Raw genomic sequence first — 18,874 nt, 5'->3', positions numbered from 1 at the left:
ATGTTCAGTATGTTTTAAATATGAGGTTGAGAATGTGTTGCCTTTTAGTATAATCGAAAATTCTATTTGTTCTGTTTTCTATAATATCGATTTTTGAGGCTTGCTTGGGAAGATTTTCCTAAGCGCCAGTCACAGTTAGAGTGGGTTGTGACAAATTGGTATCAGAGCTCAGGTTTTCCTGTGTAATATGGAGTTGTTGTTTTATAGTAAGATCATGATTGTGTAAATGGAAGCCTGCCCATTTTCACAAGTTGTGATGTTACTAAGGATTTATAGGAATGTTCACCTTTAAAGTGTGTTTTCATTGTTTTCTGTGTTTGAGCCTATTTGTATTTGATATAATCATTCATTCTTAGGTGGAAGATGCCACCTAAACGTCGTATTCCTACTCCACGGGCAGGAGTGTGTAATGCTCCTAATGTTGAAACTAATAGAACACCTTCTCCCCCACTCAGTCAATGGGGTGGTGGTCGTAGAAGACCAATAGGGCGAGGCAGAGGTGCGACTATTACAGAAGAGCCAGTGAATGTTGCTGCTGAGATACGAGGACTTCATCAAGCTATTAATAATCTTGTGGAGTCCTTGACTGATCGAAGAGAGGTTAAAGCCCCACCTTCTGCGGGGCCAAATGTTCCTAATCAAGAAAACCAACAACCTCTTGGGGAACGAGCTGTCACTCTCCAATCTTTCCTTAAGCTGAATCCACCTACCTTCTCTGGAAATCTTCTGGAGGACGATCCTCAGCTCTTTATTGATAGCTTAAACAAAGCTTTTCGAGCCCTCAGATGCCCAGATGATACAACGGTAGATCTAGCTACATACAATTTAACAGGGCATGCTTATCATTGGTATGAAACACTTCTTCAAAGTTGAAGGGCACGTCGAATGCCACCTCTTTGTGGGATGAGTTTGTTAAGATCTTTTTGGAAAGATTCCTTCCTACTAGCATAAAGGAGAAAAATGTTGCTGATTTTGAAAAGTTTAGGCAAACTCCTGGTATGTCTGTGATGCAGATGAGAATCGTTTCATTGAGCTTTCTAGATATGCTGAGCACTTAGTGACTCCGGATATCATGAGAGTCAAGAGATTTGTTCGAGGACTAGCAAACCCTTACTTCACCGCTCTTTCACCCATGGTTGGGAGCATGACCTATTCAGAAATTGTAAATGATGCTTACGGTATTGAAGCTGGATTGGAGGAAAGGAGAGTGAACAAAGAAATTAGTAAAAAGAAAAGGATACAAGGAGCATTTTCTTGAGGATCAAGCTATGGGGGCATATCAGGTCATCATAATCGCCCACAAACACAATCAGGTGGGGTAAACCATTCTGAAGCTGCCTCAAAGGATACCTTAGCCTCGGGGAGTCGAGCTAGGAGTACATCTGAACCAAACATGCAGAGATCCAAGCCTTCAAAAATTCTTAGGTCACCATGTCAGCATTGTGGGAAATATCAGTCTGGAGCATGCTTCAAGACTACTGGAGCATGTTATGGTTGTGGACAGATTGGTCACCTTTGTAGAGATTGTCCTCATCCTCGGGGAAGTTCCATTCAAAGTTCAGCACTACTTGCAACATCCACTCCATCTTTCTCAGCTATGTCGCCTGGAAATTCTTCAGCTCCATTAGTTAAGGGTGCAGGTGGAGGATCTGGTGGTCAAGGGTCTAACAACAAAGGTGCAGCACAAGGTGGCAAAGGTCAGTCACAAATTCATGCTTTAACCCGTCAGGATGCTCAGGCTTCAAATGCAGTGATAGCAGGTACCTTACAAGTTTGCTCCTTAGATGCTCAAGTATTGTTTGATCCGGGTTCTCATCACTCTTATATATCCCCATATTTTGCATCTCGTTTAGATAAGCAAGTTTAAATATTAGACTGTCCATTTTATGTTGGTACTCCACTAGGAGTTTCTACAATAGTTCAGTATGTTTATTGATCTTGCATTGTTAGAGTGAACACTGTTGATACCTTAGTTGATTTGATCCTTCTTGAAATGATGGATGAATTTGATGTCATCTTGGGTATGGATTGGTTATCCTCTTATCATGCCAATGTAAGTTGCTTCTCCAAAACAGTGAAATTTGATATTCCGGGCATTCCACTGATGCGTGAGCATCTTTCCTATCTTTTCCTAGTGAATTTGCATTCAATTTATTGAGTTTAATCAAGAATTAATTATCTTTTAGACACTATGGATGCTACTTTGAGTCGTGTACAATTTTGTTTATTTTGGGTAGCATTCGACTGGATTTGATGGAGTTTCCGCAAAAAAAGAGAAGAAAGCGAATGATGCTGTCAACCCTAAACTCTCTGCACTCAAACCTGAATATCTCGAGCTACAGAGGTCCAATTGACGTGATTCTAGTGGTGTTGGAAAGCTAACTTCCAGAGATTTCCAACGATATATAATAGTTCATACTTCTTTTCCATTAATTCTGCCAAGACTGCGCCTAACTTGAGATTTCTCAAGTTAGGCGCAATGCTCAACAACAACACGCAAGAGAAGTTACTTCCTTCAAGTAAGGCGCAGTTCTCAAGCAATGCACACCAACACACCCTGGCCACTTCAAGTAAGGCGCACTCCCATCTCAAGTAAGGCGCATTGTTTCCTCTTCAGTTCAAGTTAGGCGCCTTGTGTGGTGAACAGCATGAAGTTAGGCGCAGCTCTTTGCCAAGTTAGGCGTGGATCCTAGTGAAGCCAAGTGGTCCCCACGTTACAAGGCACAGATTATTTAATTAATTCTGATTTAAACTTTATTTTTATTTTAAAATAGGAAAAGATATTATTTTAGTTTTAAAAAATAGATTTTAAATTAATTAGGATTAGATATAAAAGAGAAAAGAAACTTCTCTTCTGGGGATTATTCTACCTCAGCCCAATTTACCTGAATCCTAGTTTTCTCTCTGAACCATGAGCAACTAAACCTCTACTGTTAAGGTTAGGAGCTCTGTCTATTGTATGGATTGATACTATTATTTTTCTATTTTAATTCATGTACTGATTTATAATTCAAAAATTATTTTCGTTCTTTATCTTATGAATTTGGGTGGAACGGAAGTATGACCCTTTTTCTAATTGAGTTCTTGTATAACTTAGAAAAGCTCTTTACTTGAACAACAGCTTGAAAATATATTCTCCTAAATTTCTAATTATCTGGACTTAACGAGATACGTGACGTATAATCCTCTTATATATAGTTTGCCATGAATTAAATCTTGCATGATTAAAATAGTTAATAAGAAAGTCAATCAAGAAAATAGATATCTCTGAAGCCTTAACTGTTTTCTCCATATATTATTCACCTCAATTTACTACTTGCTTTATTAATATTCTGAATTTACTGTTAATGCTTTTGAACCTTCAAACACCATTTTCTACTTGTCTAACTAAGTAAATTAATCAACCATTGTTGCTTAGTCCAACAATTCTCGTGGGATCGACCCTCACTCACCTGAGGTATTACTTGGTACGACCCGGTGCACTTGCCGGTTAGTTTGTGGTTAGAATTTTCGCACCATCCACCCTTTGTTTTCTTTGGTGAAGGTTGTTCTACCTTGTCTGATCTTATCTTTTCTATAAGTTCTTTACACTTGATGGATAAAGGAAATTAAAGATTTCTTGCAGTAGTTAGGGACGTTGAAGCCAAAGTACCTAGCATAGATCAAGTTCCCGTGGTTAGAGAATTTTTAGATGTATTTCTAGCGGAACTACCAGGCATACCACCGGATCGGGAGGTAGAGTTTTCCATAGACCTAGCCCCAGGGGTTTATCCTGTGTCAATCCCTCCTTATCGCATGGCTCTCGCGGAATTACGAGAGTTGAAAATTCAGTTACAAGAGTTATTAGACAAGGGATTTATCCGTCCTAGTACTTCTCCTTGGGGAGCTCCGGTCCTTTTTGTAAAGAAAAAGGATGGTTCAATACGATTGTGTGTCGATTATCGGCAATTTAACAAAGTAACTATTCGCAACAAGTATCCCTTACCAAGGATTGATGATTTGTTTGACCAACTCCAAGGAGCTTCTTGTTTTTCCAAGATAGATCTTCGTTCTAGATACTATCAATTAAAGATTAAGGGAGAAGACATTCCAAAAACGGCTTTTCAAACTCGATATGGGCACTATGAATTTTTGATGATGCCCTTTGGTTTAACCAATGCCCCAGCTGCTTTTATGGACTTGATGAACCGTGTATTCAAGCCTTTTTTAGATCACTTTGTGATTGTCTTTATTGATGACATTCTAGTATATTCCAAGAGTGAAGAAGAACATGAACATCATCTAAGAGTTGTTTTGCAAACTCTAAGAAATCACAAACTGTATGTAAAATTTTCTAAGTGTGAGTTTTGGTTGGACCAAGTAGCATTCTTAGGTCATGTTGTATCAAAGGATGGAATCAAAGTGGATCCAAAGAAAGTGGAAGCCATCCAACAGTGGCCAAGACCTACATTAGTAAAAGAGATCTGTAGCTTTTTAGGATTGGCAGCCTACTACAGACGTTTTGCCAAAGATTTCTCAAAGATATCAGCTCCTTTGACCAAGCTGACTCAGAAGAATGTAAAATTTCAGTAAACTAATGAATGTGAATAAAGCTTTCAAAAGTTTAAGAAGTGTTTGACTACTACCCCAGTTCTAGTTTTACCTTCAGGATCTGGAGGAGATTCAGTATATTGTGATGCATCTCAGGTTGGACTTGGATGTGTTCTTATGCAACATGGTAGAGTCATCGCCTATGCATCTAGACAACTTAAGAAGCATGAGCAGAATCACCCCAACTCATGATTTAGAAATGGCAGAAGTGATTTTTGCCTTAAAGATCTGGAGACACTATTTTTATGGTGAAACATGTGAGGTTTATATAGATCACAAGAGTTTAAAGTACATCTTTCAACAAAAAGATCTTAACCTCAGACAACATAGATGGATGGAGTTGCTTAAGGATTATGATTGTACCATCTTATACCATCCAGGTAAGGCTAATGTAGTTGCTGATGCATTGAGTAGAAAATCTATGTGTAGTTTGAGTCCAATTGCTCTATCAAGGAGACCTTTAGTGCAAGAGATTCACAAGTTGGAATCTGAGGGTGTATACTTTAAGCTCGAAGGGTCAGGACCACTCTTAGCTTATGTACGATCTCAGTCTTCTCTAATAGAACAAATCAAGTTTGCACAAGGTGATGATCCAAAGTTGAGAAAGCTAATGGAAGATGTTCACAACCTTTGTAAGGACACAAGATAATAAGAAATGATAACTGACTCGCAATTATATTGGTGGTTGTGCAAATACAAGCTGAATATAAGGTTACCTTGATAAGATCCAAGAGTACTGTAACATCAACAAATAAAACCTCATTTATCAACAAACTCGAGAGTGTCTGAATTAAACATCACAATTTAGTCACATGCTCAGGCATTAAATTGCAAATTATAGCTGTGTGTTCTACTGTAAAAAAGTGATGAAAATGAACTGAATTATTGATTGTAATTGTTTTACAAGTACAGCTATGTGTATATATATAGCAGAGCTCGTACTACTATAGCTAAGAGTTTGTTACACCAGAAAACAAAAATAACAGAAAGTTCCCTTTAACAGAAATTACCTGAATTCTGTTAAGACTACATCTGCCTTGTACTGTCTAAGCTATTTATCTATATATTCCTTCACTGACGGACACTTGAAAAAAAAATATATCTGCATGAAATTTCTGATGCAAAAAATAAAATCTTGGTGCAGAAAATATACATTTGGAGAACATGCCATAACTTCGGGAGAGAATGAAAACAAAATAATGAAATATACATTTTAAGATATGCAATAACTTAAAATGCACCACAATTTCCAAGCCATTTTATTTATCGCACTAGTATTAATTTGGAATGAACTATGAACCTACCTATCTAAGGGAGTCATATCACTACTAATCAAGTTGAGACTGCCCTGCCCACCTAAATCTTCATTTTGAAGTTCACAGCTATCATATTTTCGGGCTAACTCTGCAGCCAAACACTCCTTTGGTTCTTTCACTATATCACTCATGTATGGTCTTTCCACCGAAATGGCAGACGCAGAAGCCATTGCTATTTCAACTACTCTCCATGCTGAATTACTGTTAAAATCTCCTTGTAACCTTGAATCAACAATTTTTGTTATATCCCCTTCAGCAACCATGGAGTTAACCCGTTGACTTATATGATGAATCATGTCTTCCCTTACCATTATCACCGCTTGACTTGTGATTATCCTTAGTAGAGCTACTCCAAAACTATACACATCACTTTTTTCTGTCAATCTGTTTGATGTCGTGAACCTAACATGACCAATCGAATAATAATTTGGTTAGTTAATTTTTCGTTATCTCTAATAAAATTTCTTTGATTAATCTTTAACAGAATATTTATGCATTTTACATCTCTGTGGATTATAGGTGGCTCACAGCCATTATGCAGATATTCCAATCCTGAATTTTAGTTTCCACCATGTATAGATAGTTATCAGTTAAAAACTAAAATTTGACGAAGAAATTAAATTTACATATAAATTATTTTTCTTGCGCCAACCTTGGGCGGCATCTAATGCTATTCGAAGTCTATCTTCCCAATTCAAGGACTTTTCCCTACTGTTTTTTCCTGTAAAAAAAAGCAATGTATTTCATAGTGTTAAAAGCTTTTAACATGTATATGTTGAATAACATACATGATTAGAAAAAGAAAAATAATATTCTTTGTTATCCTCTATTATAAAGTAATAGAATTTTTCTAATTAAAAACTTTTTAAAAATATGAGATCAATTACAAACTTTTTAAATATAGAAATTCATTTTTAAAATTTCATGAAATTATAACAATTTTTCCACTAATTCAACTATACTATAATAGAAATAATTGTGATCTCAGCCGACAGATGTTCATCTAAGTTTCGATTTGCCATATATTCATAGATGAGTCCGATATTAGTTTCTTCATTGCAATAACCAATAAGAGAAGTTAGATTTCGATGATGTACTCTCATTAGTAGCTTAACCTGTCATTAAAAAGCCAATTTTTGTTTTTGTAAAACATAGCAACAATATAATTTAGATTGAGATGTCTTCCGCTTTTATTTTGATTTTTGAGCACTACTTGCCTCTGCAACAAATTGCTGATATCCATGCACCGATGATAGGGAAAGCATCTTGACAGCCACTTGAATATCCCCAATAAAGCCATGGTAAACTGTTCCAAATCCACCTCTGCCAAGAATACTATCAAAGTTGTTGGTCATCTCAACAACCTCATTAAATGAATATCGTCGTTGCTTGGATTCCAATTCTGACCCCTTAATGGAATTACAATGCTTTCCAAGAATAATGTTTCTGGCAGCAGCTGATTTTATTTGATTAAAAATTTCAGTTATTCGCAGACTATTTTGAGTTATGGAAATCAAAACTGGTACAATCAACCAGACTTCATCCATCTGTTTCATTGTTTTCTGCATAATCATCCTCCCACTGGAAGTCTAATGAGGCAGTAGCATTTTTTGGTGTAGCTGCATTCTCCATGACAACTGCTGGTGGTTTAAAGTCATTCTGATCCAAGTCATCATTGCTAAGTCTACTGCTTAATTGTGTCCACTTGTCGTCCCAATAAGGCTCCCATATCCAGTCATATGGATTATCTTTATACCTGTCTACCAACATAACATCTCTTCCCATAACTTCAACAACAACAAAAAAAATACTTTTATAAATATTACAAATCGATAAATAGATCGGAGCACTTTCAAAATTAGTTACTCATCTAAGTTTTCAAGATGACAGAAATAAAGAAAACGGTAATGTTAGAAAGACAAAAAAACAAGCCAGAACTTACTTTATTTGACATTCATTAATTGTTCATTAATGAATGCTAAGTTCTGGCTCATTTTGGCTAAATTTTTTTTTGTTACAAAACATTTCCTTAAAAAAAAGGGTTTAAAAATTAAAATTCATGGCATAAGAAAAAGTAAGCCTTTTTCTTTCTAATTGGAATGGCTTTTCACAAATAAAGAAAAATAATCTTCTTCATGCTTACCTGTATGCCGTTGACCGCTCTCATTGCACATTAAATGATTAAAATTCTAATTCACTTTCTTAATTATCTTTCTAACTTTAAATATTAGAAAAATAATTAAAAAGATAAATTAAGATTTATAATCATTAATCAATCAGAATCAGAAGTAGCATCCTCATCTTTCAAAGCATACTCATCACTTGAGTCTGCAATAAACCATACAAATATGGTAAGCAACAAAGAAGCCATCATGAAAAAGTTTACTTTTTTGTTTTTTCTAAGCATCTAATTTGTCATCCTTTAAAAAATTGCAAAAATTGGCACCCATAACAAGTTTTTATTCAAAAAGTAAAACTTGTGAGTGAAACGGGTAGCTAGAGTACAGAGAAATGGGTAAGAATGAAAAGATAATAAACATTGACATTGTGTTGGTGTATTAACAAGGGAACGAAAATGTTTGATGCAAAGAATTAGCATTGTAATTGGAGAGCACTGAGTTTAGGAAAGATCAAAGCAAAACCACATACCTGATTCGTCACAACCCAATTGAATCCGTAGTTGTTCCATCTCTTCCAGCTTGCTCCTCAAAGGACATTCTTCCCCTATGTAGATTTTTTTTATGGAGGCAAGCAAATGTTCTTCTGTGATATTCTGAAGCTTTTCAGAGTATCTAATTGCTAAATATGTGAGGGAGGTAAGATGGTGAAGCCCCTTGCAGTCAAGCGTCTCCAGATTTGGAAAGTCCCAGAATTGTAGAGACTTGAGAGAAGCAGGAAGACAACCCTCTCTTGGGAACGACTTTACATCAAAGTATGAACCAAGCCAAAGATGGGTAAGGCCTTCACTATGCAAAACATTTGATGATATCCAACTCGCTAGTTTCTGGCACTCAACGATTACAAGTTTTTTCAAACTCGGCGGTAGGCACTCCCCAGCAAAACAATCGATTTCCGGGCAATTGCGTATATCCAGCTCCTGTAGGCGGGGCGCAGCCGACTCTAGCGGCGGCAAGGATACTAAACTGGGGCAGTCTGAGATGTTTAAACAACGGAGACTTGGAAGAGCATGTGCCACCTCAACATTTTCCATATTTTTGCATTCACTGATTGTGAGTTTCTTGAGATTTGGAAGGTCCCCCAATGGAAACAACGTCAGTGAATCACAGTCCTCTACAAGTATCTTCGTCAGCGACTTGTGTTGCAGTTGCTCCGAGAATGTTAATTTTGAACAATCAATGATTTCCAGAAATTGTAATGAAGCTGGCAAATGATTTGCTGAAATTGATATCGCTGACTGACAATCATCGATGTACAGACATTGGACATGTGGTGGTTGGATGTGCAGCAGCCATTCCCATACAAATTTCGCCCGCTGGCTTCCTGAAATGTTTACGTGGTGCAGTCCCGCATACCCTTGAAACATGTCGCACTTTACATCTAATTTGTGAAGCTTGGGAGCCCTAGGCAGCGAATATGCAAGCTCTTTACATCCATCAATGGTAAGTTCCTCCAGAGCCGGAAGGTGAGAAGGCAGATCTCCACTTAACACAGGACAGTTTCTTATTTCAAGGATTCTAAGCTGAGGAAACCCATCAAACTCATCAGGAAAATGCCACTCCCGCCAACTATACATATACTCAATTTCCAGAGTTTCGAGACATTTGAAGGGTGTCTCCTGCTGAAATGATGCATTGTTTTTGTTGTAAAACTCTAAATCAATTTTCTCCAACCCATCAAGTTTAGAAATCTTCAGATGCTGTAAAGAGGGTAACTGTCCCAGTGAAGGAAGCTCACAACAATTCATACAACTATCCAGACTCAATTCGGTCATATTGGAGTAGCAAGAAAGGCCTAACCAATCTGGGAATCTTTCACCCGGATAACCATTAATTGATAACTCTTTCAAGTTTTCATGAGGTTGTAACTTGTCAAGAATATCTCTTTCGGTTTCAACATCATCAATGTCACCATCTGGAAGCCAATTCAATTCTAGAGTGTTGATGTGCTTCTTGTTACCCATCTTTGCCTCCAAAGCTTCACCACTATTCTTGACGTTCTCCAATTTGGAAATGCAAAATGAGCCATGGAGATTGTCCATTGTTCCCAATTCTCGCATCCCATTCTCTTGCTCGCCGACGATATAATCACTTAAGAAGTGTAGATGCTTTAACTTGTTCATTCCCTTGGGTATCTCTTTCAGACGAGAAGCACCTCGAATATCAAGGTGGCAAAGGTTCACTAGATCTTGCATGCGGCTGGGAAGCATCTCTAACTCAACACAACCCCGCAACTTCAAAGTTTGGAGATTGTATAATTTACATATTGACTCTGGCAATGTAACAATACATGTGCCAGAGAGATTTAAATAACGTAAATGAATCAATTCGCCAATTGAATCAGGTACTGACTTTACACGAAATGAGAAAACTCTAAATTGTTGTAAGAGCAAAGGATTGCTTTCAACATCAATTGATGGACGATATGAAGAAAAATCTAAAGCTGTTCTCAAGTGTACTGCTCTCTTGCAGGCCTCTCCAAATAGTGTGATGGTATCCTCATAATTTGAAAAAAGGGACAAATGTCGAATTTTGCTATCTACCATGTGTAGATTCTCAGATACCTCGAGTTTGAAATAGAATTTTCTAGCAAAAAATGTTGCTAGTTCATGCATGAGATCATGCATTACAAATAACCCTCTCTTAGTATTAGAAGGTTGAAAAAATGACCTTGCAACTAATTCATCAAAATATGCACAACCAATCTTTTTTGATGTGTTGTTTTCCTTTGGTTGTAAAAGATCTTCAGCCATCCACAATAAGACTAATTCGTCTTTGTCAAATTCATAATCCTCGGGATATAAAGAGCAATAAACAAAACATCGCTTTAAAGACGATGGGAGGTAATGATAACTGACTCTTAACGCAGGAATAATCTTACAACCATCCTCAGAGAGTTCCCAGATTTTACATTCAAGTATATTCTCCCAATCCTCTTTATTATCCTTGTTGCGCAATAAGCCTCCAAGTGTCTTCACAGCCAAAGGTAACCCCTTGCACTTTTCAACAATTTTTCTACCAATGGGTTCAACAGTTGCATAGTGTTTAGAATTAGTAGAAATAGTTGAATGCTTCAAAAACACCGACCAACAATCTTCATTTGACAGTAAACTTAGTCCATAATGTAGATTGATAGGTGCGAACACAGAAGCAACATTTTCGTTACGGGTTGTTAGGAGAATCTTACTCCCATTATTCCCATAGTGAAAAGGTTTTAGAAAATCCTCCCACATGTCTCGTCGATCGTCCCAAACATCATCTAAAACAAGTAAAAAAGTCTTTCCTATTAACTTTTCCTTCAAATTAGTCTGAAGCAAATCAAAATTATCCATGTTACAAGGAGATGAATCTATTGCCCCTAATATTGTCCTTGTAACATTGACAAGGTCAGGATTTTCAGCAACACACACCCATGCTCTAGTGCCAAAATTTTCCACAACTTTGGGATCATTGTAAACCAGTTGAGCCAAAGTAGTTTTTCCTATTCCGCCCATACCCACAATGGGAATCACAGTCACAAGTGATTCAGCATCGCAGGTACTATCATCTAACAGCAATTTGATTATGTTCTCCTTGTCTTCGTCCCGACCAAATACGTCAGAACTAACAACGAGAGATGTGGATGGAATTCTCCATGATGTGTCCAACTTGGCACCCCTTTCCAGTCCAAGTTTACCTTTTCGTCGTACAACAGACTCCAGTTTGGCAACTATTTTTTCAATGACATTGACACCACTATCTTCAATAATTGAATCAACAGGGCGAGACCAGTCATAAGAGTTACCTGGATCCCTTGGAGTAGCAGTGGCAGCTTTAGTGGAGAGTTCATCGAGAAAGTCATCAGCCACATAGAGAGCATCTTGGAGATCTACAAGCCACTTCTTCACTCTATCGTTACGGAACTGCTTCAGCTCAGCATCATCAAGCACAGGTTCAACATCACACAGAATTTCATCCAACCTTTCAAGCAACTCCAGGGCAGAGTCATTTCCTTCCAGGACAGAGTCATCTTCAAGTATTGAAGATAGTTTCTTTGAAATAACATCAACAAAAGAAGAGAGATAAGCTCCGCCTTCAAGTTTTGAAGTCATGATTCAAAATCAAGCGCAGCAGATGCTGAGAAAAGAATGAAAGGGGTTGAGAGAAGTTGTTGTAGCTAGATCAATATAAAGTATTCAGGTCTCTGGGTTTTCTCAAGCAAATGGAATCTCGTGTTTTCAGTTTGCAGAGCACAAATAATAAAGTAACAACGTTCTTTGCTTTTGTCTAATATTTGTATAGTGCTGAAACATGGATAATAATTAAAGAGACCACTTCGACACTAAAAATATCGGAAAAGTATAGGTAACTAACAATATTTTTGAATAATGTGTAAATAATATAAATTAATAGGGTTAAAAGAATAAATTAATCTTAAATTTAATTAGTAACATTAAATTATGATGTAGTGTATTTTTATTTGATTAGTGGTTGTTTATGTTATTCAAGATGGTCATTGTTTACCTAGCACTCCCCAAAAATATCTTTCTTTTTTTTAAGACATTTATACGTGTTATGATATTATTAGACATTTTTATTAAATTAATTAATAATTTATTTTTTAATAAACCAGAACAAAATCGATTTATTATAGCAACAATAATAAACACAATTGTCTGCATTATAATTATTAGACTCGATTTGATCCGATCGATTTACACAATCTAAACTGAATCATGTTTAAATTTTTTTATAAAAAAGACAAATATATCTCTTATTTTTGTTTTAAAAAAACAAAAAAAAAATATAATCCAATTAGTTATGTAAACTGGTCGGTTCAACCGAATCTAATAACAATTGGGTTTATTCTTTATTGTTATTGTTATAAAAAAATCGGTTTTATTCTAATTTATTAAAAAATTAAAAAATAACCAATTCATTAATACGTCCAATAATAATACGACACATAAGTGTCTTTATAGGAACATCCTCCAATAATTAATTAATAATATACATAACAATTGTTATAAAATCGTTTATTTATTTCTTGCGCAAATTTTATAAGATTTCATTACTAATCTTAATTCTCAACATAATAATAAGGAATTGTTCTTTCAAAGATTTATCATTTTATCGGTCTGAAAAGAATAATAATGATATATTAGAATAGTTAAGTGTAGATAAAATACTTATGATAAATTTATAAACTAAATTAAAAATGTATTAACTATGGTTAATTCACTTGATTAGAATAATTAGTTTTGGTTTTTTTTTTTTTAGATTTTCGACTCGAACTCTATTATGTATTAAAAGATAAACCAAAAATGCCTAAGAAAATTTTCATTGGCTTTAGAGCAACCATCTCAAAGAGATAGAATATTAATTAATGTACGAATATGAATTTTACTTTTAATTTTGGCAATTTCGTTTACACCTTGTAGTCTGTAAATTTTTAACACTTCTTTGTGGCAATAATTAAAATTTTCAATGATTTGTGGCGCCTTGGGTCCACATGCAATAATTAAAATTTTCAATGATTTGTAACACCTGTGGGTCTACAACTCTACATGAAATAATGTATCCCTTTTGATAATGATAATTAATATGGGGTAAAATACTAAATTGATTTTTTATGTTTGGGTATAATTTTATTTTGGTTTTTAAAGTTTAAAATTTTTTATTTGAATTCAAAAAAAAAATTTATTTAGTTTTAATATAGTCCTACCGTGAGGTCAAAGTTAAATAATTAACGAAATCCTACATAACAGCAGTACCAGAACAAGGTTGATAATTTGGAGAACAAGTACAAACTTCAGAGGTACAAAATAATTAATGAAATGTCCTACATAACACCAGTACAAGTACAAACTCGATAATCTGTATTTCTTTATCAACAATGATCATAAATAAACTGAACTCATTATTTATTTTTTTTAAAAAAAACTGGGGTTGTTATATGCACAGTATACCACTCCGCCATCGTATGACTATGATATGTTGCTGACCTCCTCATGGCCTCTAATTACCCCTCCATCAGATCCACCGTCTCACCATCAGTACACCACAGTTCCGTACTCAGGTGAATACTACGTCCCGCCTCTTCCACCTTCTCCACCACCCCCCATAGGATTCTACTATTCAGCACATGCCTACGGGAGATCCTCGACCTACCCAACCTCAGTGCCAGATGCAGCCTCCACTGTGTGGTACCGGGCACAGGCGCCATTATTAGGATCCACACCACCGTTGATGTGTTATTATATGTTGAGGGTTTAGGATCTGTTTTGTAGTCATGTTGCATGTCTTTATATGTCGTGATTTTGTAATTTAAAGAAAAAGGCCCTTGGTGGTAGTCGTAATGTGAACCGCTCCTATTTGTTACTTTATTGTTGTTTGTTATGTATATGTGCTTTGTTTATAGACTTAGCGCTGTTATATTCCTTTTGCATTATATTTCCTATGTTACGAATTATATTTCATAAGAGTGCAAAACTATAAGCGGGTACTTAAATAAACTAGATCGTACGTTAACAACAACCTGACATAACATAACAGGTACTACAATGGAAATAAAAAGATGACATACCATAACATTACAAGTACAACAAAAGGAAATAACAAGATGAACAAACTACTACAATGAAATGGATGGACAAATCCTAAAAGTACAATCTACACTAAGAATCCTCCATGGGTTGATTAGGACAATCTCGTCTGGTGTGACTGACTTGCCTGCAGAGGTTACATCGCTTCTGCTGTCGCTCTACCTCATCCATATCACCTCGGAATCTAGTCGACACGGGTCTCCCAGTCGCCTTCCGCCGCATGAGTGGGTTAGGATGCAGCAACCTCCAATACCACTCTGGCCACAGAGACTCATCTGGGATCGGTGGAAACTCCATCTCGTACACCTTAAAGACTGCCTCCTGTCTATAAACTGAATGAACATAAGGGGTCCACTCAATGCTAGCAGTGGCACATCTGGCAAGGGCATGGCGGCACAGGTAGTGGAGAGACTGAAAGAGACCGCAGTCACATGTACCCGCTGAAAGACGGACACGAAATGAACCTTGCGACCAACCCTCGAACGGCTCCAACTACTCCACGACAAAAACAGTAGCCCGCCTATCACAATGAGTAACACACATCTTCGGGATGCCTTCTCTATTCTTCTCAATGGCTGTCAGCAGCTTCTGGGAGAAGCGTTTTCCAGCAGCCAGCTGTGACTGTGCCTCCCTGCCCTTTGTGACGAACAACTTCTGCAATCGTTCGTATATTATGCGTACGATGGCAAAAATCGGCAAGTATCGTGTACCCTTTAGGACGTCATTGATGCATTCGGACAGATTGGTAGTCATGTGACCAAACCGCCTACCACTGTCGCAGTGTTGGAGCCATATCTCTTTGTTGAAACGACCAGCCCAGTCCATCATCGCTGGAGAAATTCCTTTCAAGGCATCAATATACCACTCATACACATCCTTGCTTGGACTGTAAGCAGTGTTTATAAGATATCTCTTGCCCTCGGCCGACTTAAAATGAGTCATGAAATTAGCGGTCATGTGTCTAATACAGTAAGCGTGAAACGCCTTCGGAGGATGCCAACCACTATCATCGGCACTAAGTGCGGCCATAATAGCCTGCGATCTGTCAGAGATAACCAGCAGACCTTCCTGTTGGGTGACATGGAATCTCAGATTAGTTAGGAAGAAGGACCACGACTTGGTACTCTCAGACTTCACAATGGCAAAACCAATAGGTAGGATATTGTTGTTGCCATCTTGTGCCACCGCTATAAGTAACACCCCACTATATCTGCCATACAGATGCGTGCCGTTAACGAAAACAAATGGCTTGCAATGCTTGAAAGCCTCGACACAGGATGGAAAAGTCCAAAATACTTTATCGAACATGCTACAATCGCGTAACAGTTGGTGCCCATCGTAGTACGGTGCGACCCATAGCTCACAAATAGTCCCAGGGAAGCTACTCTGCAGTGCCTGAAGTAGTTTTAGCACTTTGTTGTATGACTCCTCCCAGTCCCCGTAGATCTGAGCAATTGCCTTCTACTTCCCCATCCACACCTTTCTGTGGGAGGATTTGAAGTGATAGCTTTGTTGGACCGCACCTTGCAGGACAGAGATGTTGACGGAGGGGTTTGACTGTATCAACGACAAGATGACCTTACAGATGAGATTGCTATCCAACTGTCGGTGGTCCTAGGACATGGTGGGTGCTAAACAACTGTGAACTTCTCCAACCCTCCGGACCTCCATGACGAAATAAAATAGCGATGTTTAGGTGTCATGCATCGAAAATATGTTATCTATGGAAACCATGAACTACTAAGTACGCCTCAATGAATCTTGAACTCACCAGTATCCGAGGTTCTATCGAAGGGCAACACAGAGACTCCATGGACAGCCGTTTGCAGCTTGACGACATTGCACATAGTACTTCAGTCTGTCGGATTCGATTACCCGGTACTCTGCACTCCGGCGAATACTGTAGTTCTTCACACCCTGAATCACTGCTCTCGACATTTGAATCTGTGGCCGACCCGAAAATCTACCCCACCGTCTAGGTTTTAATCCTCCTCCACCATGCTGAAAAACGGAGTTCTCTCGTGCATGGCGTCCAAATCCAACGTATGATAGTGACTTGTTACATCGGATAGCGTCAGAATTGGGTAGGGGGAGGCAAAACATAGTGCACAGCTGCCTGAGCGGGCGTCTCCGGTACAAACTCCTCATCGTCACCCCCCTCGGAAGAATCACTGTCGCCATTATCGGCAATGTACTCCTCATCAGAGTCTTCCTCACCCAACTCCATGTCCTCCACTGGAATAAAGACATAAATGGGTGGTGGTGTGAGAGGTCAGTCATCCTGTACGTAGGTTGAATGTACAGAACTACCACCACCAACATCTCTAACCTCGGCAGAAAGCTCCATCACTTGCTCCGTCATGATTCTCCCATGGATGTCGAATATCAGTCGCACATGCTCGTCCCCTATAAGCCGAAATAGTCAAAACCGGAACACTCCATTATTACCCAGCGATGGCAACAACCTATAGCCCACTCTTCCGACCTCCCTCGTTTCGGTGCCCCTAAGATTTCTCAATATCAAACTCTTTAACTCAGACAACGAACTTACATGCTGGGTCTGCAAAAGAATCGGATTCTCACACTCAAATTTCACCCCATTGTCACCATTTCTCATATGACAATTGGGGTAAAGACACACAACTATGTATATGTAACACCCTAACTTTTAACCCCTCATGATCGTACTAAAAGTTCAGGCGTTACTTACCTCTAAACCTTTTTATTTTATACTATTTTTATTTTATGATGGTTTCAGTGGCTAAGAGAAGGGGGTTGAATCTTAGCCCCCTTTTTTGCTTTGTAATACTTGCTGGCCTTAAAAAAAACTTTTAGGAGACTTCTGGATTTTTGTCTCATCCCAAGCCACGAGACTTTTATTTTTATCTCGTCAGTTGGCACGAGACTTTTCTTTTTGTCTCATTCCTTGGCACGAGATATTTTGGTTTTTGCTCCTGTGCAGTAGAAACAAAAATGGAGTAGGAAAGAGAGAAAGTTACACCCAGATATATCCTGGTTCAGCTGCTAAGTGCAGTGCAGCCTACATCCAGTCTCCATCACAAACATGATGGAATTTCACTATAATCTTCCCACAGAATCATGAAACACAACATAGATGAACAAAGGAACTCTAAGACATCTATGGCTTTTTCTTTTAATTTTGCACTCTCTGCCTTTTTTTGCTCTATGGCTTTTTCATACAAACCTCATAGTTTGCCTTTTTCCATGAGACTCAAGACATGACAAAATTAAACAGAAAAATACTAAACAGAATACATTGAAGGAGAAGAAAATCTGTAAGCTTAGGTAGTTCTGAGAATCCTGTGCCTTGCACTCTCACTGCTTACTTCTAACTCCTTGCTCCAAACAGTGGTTGTTCACTCTTTTTATAGAAGAGGGAAGCCTCCACACTTGAAGCCAAAAAACCCAAGTCAACTTCTTCTTCCTTTAAGAAACCGGTTCGGCCACACAGAGAGAGAAGAGATAACCATGCAATATCCAACATGCAATTACCTCTAGTCCTTCCTTGGTCATCACTCTTCATCAATCCGAGCTCTCCATCCTTGGCTTGCTCTCCAAGATGGATTTCTGGCCCTTGATGCTTCATGATGATGATGACTTCATCTGCTTCAATCTCTGCCTCTACCATCACTTCGCCACTCTAGCTACTTCCTGTGGTGGTTGAGCAGAATCAAAGACAAGCCATGCCTCCAAGAATCTCACCTTGCTGGCCGAATCTACTTCCTTCTTTTTGAGCATGAAGAACCCAAGATTACCTCACAAAATCTATCCATATTTGGTGACAATCTCAGCCACAGCTCATTTTTATTTTAGTATGTTTTCTTGCCATCATTGTGATGGTCTTGTAGCTTGCTCTTTCTTCACTTCGGTGGCTCAATGTAGCTTCCATGGCATCCATTGTTTCCTGTGTAATAACCGAAGAAGAGAAGAAAATAGAGAGAGAAGAGAGATATGTGAAAAGCATTGATTTAGGAAAGAGAATGAGATTAAATGAATTGATTCTTTCCTTGCTGAGTAGCGTGTAGCCATAAGTGCTACAATCAAATCAAAAGTTTTGTTTTCTCTCTCATAGTTCCCATGCAATAAATGACAATGTAATAAATTTTGGAATCCATCACATGGTGAAATGCTTGGATCCGTTGGAAGTTCTTTTTCCATTTGGTTTCGGATCTTGCATGAGGAACTC

General features: G+C 37.9%; 3 protein-coding genes across 3 annotated transcripts; 1 reads left to right on the top strand and 2 right to left on the bottom strand.

The window, feature by feature from the left end:
* The first annotated feature begins 363 nt into the window (after positions 1 to 363).
* Positions 364 to 5,239, top strand: LOC114925920 (uncharacterized). The gene is made up of 7 exons (XM_029295675.1): positions 364 to 868; positions 1,014 to 1,178; positions 1,284 to 1,760; positions 1,974 to 2,053; positions 2,444 to 2,592; positions 3,615 to 4,557; positions 4,649 to 5,239. Exons 1-7 carry the CDS (start codon positions 364 to 366, stop codon positions 5,237 to 5,239), a joined length of 2,910 nt encoding a protein of 969 aa, XP_029151508.1.
* Positions 5,240 to 6,989: 1,750 nt separating this feature from the next.
* LOC112775365 (putative disease resistance RPP13-like protein 1) lies at positions 6,990 to 12,358 on the bottom strand. Its single transcript, XM_029295460.2, has 3 exons — positions 8,556 to 12,358; positions 8,050 to 8,234; positions 6,990 to 7,693 (listed from the first exon to the last, which is right to left on the bottom strand). The coding sequence occupies exons 1-2, from the start codon at positions 12,172 to 12,174 to the stop codon at positions 8,179 to 8,181; spliced, it is 3,675 nt and encodes a 1,224-aa protein (XP_029151293.1). The 5' UTR covers positions 12,175 to 12,358; the 3' UTR covers positions 6,990 to 7,693; positions 8,050 to 8,178.
* Positions 12,359 to 14,739: 2,381 nt separating this feature from the next.
* On the bottom strand, positions 14,740 to 16,605 carry LOC112777751 (uncharacterized). Its single transcript, XM_025822141.1, has 3 exons — positions 16,543 to 16,605; positions 15,205 to 16,062; positions 14,740 to 15,159 (listed from the first exon to the last, which is right to left on the bottom strand). The coding sequence occupies exons 1-3, from the start codon at positions 16,603 to 16,605 to the stop codon at positions 14,740 to 14,742; spliced, it is 1,341 nt and encodes a 446-aa protein (XP_025677926.1).
* Positions 16,606 to 18,874: the final 2,269 nt, after the last annotated feature.

This window comes from Arachis hypogaea, chromosome 19 (assembly GCF_003086295.3).
Source record: "Arachis hypogaea cultivar Tifrunner chromosome 19, arahy.Tifrunner.gnm2.J5K5, whole genome shotgun sequence".
NCBI classification, from domain to species: Eukaryota; Viridiplantae; Streptophyta; class Magnoliopsida; order Fabales; family Fabaceae; genus Arachis; species Arachis hypogaea.
The sequence above is the reverse complement of the archived record's forward strand: the minus strand, read 5'-3'. Positions and strand labels throughout refer to the sequence as shown.